This window comes from Primulina huaijiensis, unplaced genomic scaffold (assembly GCF_012295235.1).
Source record: "Primulina huaijiensis isolate GDHJ02 unplaced genomic scaffold, ASM1229523v2 scaffold8901, whole genome shotgun sequence".
NCBI lineage: Eukaryota > Viridiplantae > Streptophyta > Magnoliopsida > Lamiales > Gesneriaceae > Primulina > Primulina huaijiensis.
Window position 1 is genome coordinate 3,030 of NW_027361444.1, and position 5,009 is coordinate 8,038.

The window sequence follows — 5,009 nt, forward strand, 5'->3', positions numbered from 1 at the left end:
ATTTTTATATATTAATTTTTTTTCTTGAGAAACTTCTTGCATATATAAACTCATTCAAAAGATTATAGATTTACAAAATAAAACAAATCATATTCAATTTAATATTTTGTAAAAAATATATGTTCACTTCATCTATAAGCAAATAAAAACCAAATAATTTTGACCTTTCTTATTATCAATCATAAGGAGAAATATTGAGTAATGCTAATGAATAATTTTTGTAAAGATTTATTCATAATAATTTTAAAATTTTACCTTCAAAGATATGTCGTTTCAGATTACATAAATCTATAATTGATTTGCTTATATCCATCTTTTATAAAAATACATTTTCGTCAATTGTAAGATCATCAAATAAGTAATTGTTATAGTTTCTGACCTTTACAAAGATGAAAAATAGTTAAAATTAGTTAAACTATATGTATTCAATCATATATTGTTAAATTTTAAAAATAAACTAAGGCTTTCAAAAATATTAGTTGTGTTTTTTTTATAAAAAAATATAGATAGAATAAATACTCACGAAATAATTATAAGGTCATATTTCTTCTATATCCGATAATACTTCGTATCATTTTTGTGAAATGTAATTAACTGTCGAACCTTCTTCATAAAAACACCGACCCACATGATTTAATTATTTGGCATCATTATTTTAATTCGTAGTTTTAAATTAAATAATCTCAATTAATGTAAAATAAAGGATATTTAACATCATGTCCTTACACAAATTATGTTTTTTTTTGAGGAAAAAATTCAATATATTTACATCCAAATAAAACAAAAGAATTTTGGTATTTCAATATTGTACAAACTAATTGTTTTGAGAAAAAATTATTCTACTTCATCTATAAACAAATAAAACCAATGAATTTTTGTTTTCAATATTCTCAAATTAATATTTTTTGGGAAAAAATATGTTCAATTCATCTATAAGAAAATAAAAACCAAAGAATTTTGGAGTTTTAGTTTTCTTGGCAACTTGATCATTACCTAACATACGTAGATTGACAATTTTGACATCATCATAATAATTGATTTTATAAAAACATCATCACCAAATTAAAGATAAACTTCTTGCATATATAAAATCATTCAAAAAATTATAAATCTACAAAATAAAATAAATCACATTCAAACAAATATTTTTGTGAAAAACATTTGTTCACTTCATCTACAAGTAAATAAAAACCAAATAATTTTGACATTGTCTATGGAGAAGTAGTGTGTAATGCTAATGAATAATTTTTATAAAAATTTATTTATCATAATTTTAAAATTTTACATTCAAAGATATATCTTTTAAGTTTTCAAAAAGCTATAAATGTTTTGTCAATATATATCTCTTATAAATATACTCCTTCGTTAATTGCAATAATATCTCATAAAGTAATTGTTATAGTTTATAGCCTTTAAAAGAGTAAAAAATTGATAAAATTAAAACAAATTTATTTATGCAATCTTATATCGTTAAATTTTAGTAATAAACCAAGGTTTTGAAAAATATTAGTCGACTTTTTTTTTGATAAAGAAATTTAGATAGAATAAATAAATATTTATTAGGATTATTTATATTTATATTTGATAATTGATAATTCTCGTATCATTTTGTAAATTTAATTAAATGTCGAACTTTCTTCATGACACCAACCTTGGTAAAACAAAAAGAAAATTAGTTTAATTATTTGACTTCATTAGTTTAATTATTCGTTTTAAAATAATTAATCTTAATTAACGTAAAATAAAAGATATTTAACATCATATCCTTATACAAATTAAATTAATTTTTTTGTGAAAAAATATTTTCACTTTATTTACAGGCAAATAAAACCAAAGAATTTTGGTATTTAATCTTCTACAAATTAACTTTTTTGTGAAAAAATCTACAAATTAAGTTTTTTGTGAAAAAATTCTTTTCACTTCATCTATAAGCAAATAAAACCAATATATTTTGGTATTTCAATCTTTTCAAATTAATATTTTTTGTGAAAAAAGTTTGTCCAATTCATCTACAAGAAAATAAAAATCAAATAATTTTAGAGTTTCAGCTTTCTTGGACACTTGATCATTATCTAGCATAAATGTAGTTTGACAATTTTGACCTGATCATAATAACTGATTTACAAAAATATCATCACTAAATTTCTCCTGTATGTACAAAATAAGGACAAAGTTGACAATACACAATAGAAAAACTTTGACCTTGGTTCACACTTTTATAATATGTATAGATATAGATTTTGGTTCTGATCTACTATTAAATGCAATTTTCCCTAAAAATTAATTCAAGAGTGCACTCCATTTTGTTTACCGTGTTCTACCTTTTCAGTTATAGTATAAATAGCTAATAATACTATTTGTTGATGGGTTTCTCAATCTAAAAAAGAGTTATTTACATACTTAAATTACACGCTCGAACCAGTGTCCTAAAATGATGACAGAATCAGCTAAGCAAAATACTTCATCGGTCCTAAATATAAAAGATATATTTCTTTTTTTTTTTATTTAAAATATATAGTCAAATGTCCATTCTCTAATTTTTTTTTTTTTATCAATCGTTTTTTTTATTTAAAATATATAGTCAAATGTCCATTCTCTAATTTTTTTTTTTTTTTTTTNTTCGCTGACTGCCATTTTCGCCATCTTTGCCAGATGATTAGCCCTTTCCAAGAACTCATCCTTCCTCACTTCCATCACTTCTCTGACAGCATTCTCAATCACAACTCTATCACAACTATCCTTTATGTCCAGCCCAATCTTCCAAACTTGGCTCACGAACCGGCTGTTAACCATTTGATCACCAAAATACGGCCAACATATCATAGGCACGCCTGCGACGATACTCTCCAAAGTGGAATTCCAACCACTATGCGTAAAAAATCCACCAACCGCGGGGTGGTTCAACACCTCCTCTTGCGGTGCCCATTCCACGATGTAACCATTTTCTTTAGTGCCCTTCTCCAATCCGGCTGGGATTCGATCCATGCCTTCTCCTGTTATAGAATCCGGCCTCATTACCCATAAGAATTTCTTATCGCTGTTCACTAACCCGTGCCAAAACTCGAGTAGTTGCTCTCTTGTCACGGTTGTTATGCTCCCGAAGCTGACGTAAATCACTGACTTTGGTTCTTGTTCTTTCAACCAGTCTATGCAATTTCGATCTTCAGCCCACAGGCTGGCTGAAGGAACCGAGGCACCAACCTTGTTCTCCCCGAGTCTCGACTTCGAGTGCACGGTGCCTGGCCCGATGGTGTAGAGTCTTGGCATTTGCTTCAAAATATTTGATAGTACAGGTTGCTCTAGATCATCGAATGTGTTCATAATGACTGCTTTTGCTCGAACAGTTTGCCTTGTCAAGGTGATTATGTTGGAAAGGATACGACCATTTGTATCGCCCCCACGACAAAAGCTCGGTAGATCACGACATCTTAGAAAACCTTCCATTCCAGGTATGCTTTTCACTAATTCATCCATCCCATTTTCTGCAATACCCATCAAGAAAGATCAAGAATATCGAACAAAATTATACACTGTTGTAGTTTGATATTTTGAATATTCTATGCAATTCTGTGCTTATAGCAAATAGTTTATATCCGCCATTCAATTTGCTATATGAATATATTGTAAGCTTTTGTTATAAACTTTTATTTTCAACCAATCTCAGAACATCATCACACCAAGCCTAGAAAGTGAGTCTCGATGTATGAACATTTATTTGAATTGGAGGCAGGACCAATGACACCCTTCCTATAATCAGAAGTCGACGACCAGGATGTCCATATCACTCTTTCCTACTATCTCGGACATGGCGTGTCAACTAACAACCATCTGTTTAAATGAAATATGGGTATAATCGCCTAATGGTAGATTGACATCTTAAGGGGTCGTCTCGAGCAGTTGATGGAGTAAAAGGATTAGTTTGTTGAGCATACCAAAGCAATACCGAAAGTACAAAGCACATGCCTCTTTAAAGAATCGTGGGACTCTTGAAATTTGAAGAAAATCATCATACTTGACAGATATGAAACATTTCTTTGGATAGATATTGATGCATATCCTACTATGTATAAGCAAATCCCATCAGATCCATTCAAATCTTGTGGGGAAACGAAAATCACATGTCCATCAAAGTATAAAATTCTAAACAACAGATCGCACCTTGGAAGGGCATTTCATTGGCTTCAATAACTAGATTCGTGCAGAAATAAGCCCAGAAAGCACAAGCACTGACAGTACGAAAATAGATCAGCGAAATCCCACTTTGCTCCGCAAAATCGGCGGCAAAACTGAATATCCCATCTGCTATTATGCAAGTTACAGGTCTTCTGTTAGGAGAAGCAAGAAGATCGTTCTCGGTCATCATTTTCTTGAAATATGAACCCATATAGTTTACGGCAGATGCAAAAACATCAGTCACTCTGTCACCAGCACGCGGGTGGTCATCCGGGAGACCATCTGGAATCGTCTGAAACTGGAAACCCGGATATCTAGCGAGGCACGAATGAGTGCTGGTGTGCTTCAGGAGACGGCGGTGGTCGAATTCAGACACGATGAATGTAACATGGAAATCGGATAAACAGAGGAGTTGGGTAAGACTGAGCATGGAATTTATATGTCCTTGAGCTGGTAGAGGGAAAATGAGAACATGGGGTGGCAGTTGATCTGCTTCTTTGGAGCTCATTTTGCAGCTTCAAGATTCGATAATGGCGTGGTTTAATGGTTTAGAAGATGAACTAATTTTGTAGGTGTGGATTGATAATAATAACAACAAAAACAAAGGTCTTTATCATTTCAGCTTGGTAACAACGATGCAATGCTTTGTCTGAATACAGAGCACATAGTTTAATTCTAACAGATTTCCTGCGTGCATCACTAAAGTTAATATTGTAGGCTGTTTTTGGAGTATTCGCTAAGCACGCACTAATGCTTAAATTTAATAATTTTGATGCAAATATATATGTATGTATGTATATGAAAATTGCTTAGAATCAAATGTTTGATGCAAATAT

The 5,009-nt window shown here is 30.6% G+C and overlaps 1 protein-coding gene across 1 annotated transcript; it reads right to left on the reverse strand.

The window, feature by feature from the left end:
• Positions 1-2,568: 2,568 nt before the first annotated feature.
• Positions 2,569-4,766, reverse strand: LOC140970576 (7-deoxyloganetic acid glucosyl transferase-like). The gene is made up of 2 exons (XM_073432373.1): positions 4,159-4,766; positions 2,569-3,482 (listed from the first exon to the last, which is right to left on the reverse strand). Exons 1-2 carry the CDS (start codon positions 4,679-4,681, stop codon positions 2,569-2,571), a joined length of 1,437 nt encoding a protein of 478 aa, XP_073288474.1. The 5' UTR covers positions 4,682-4,766.
• Positions 4,767-5,009: the final 243 nt, after the last annotated feature.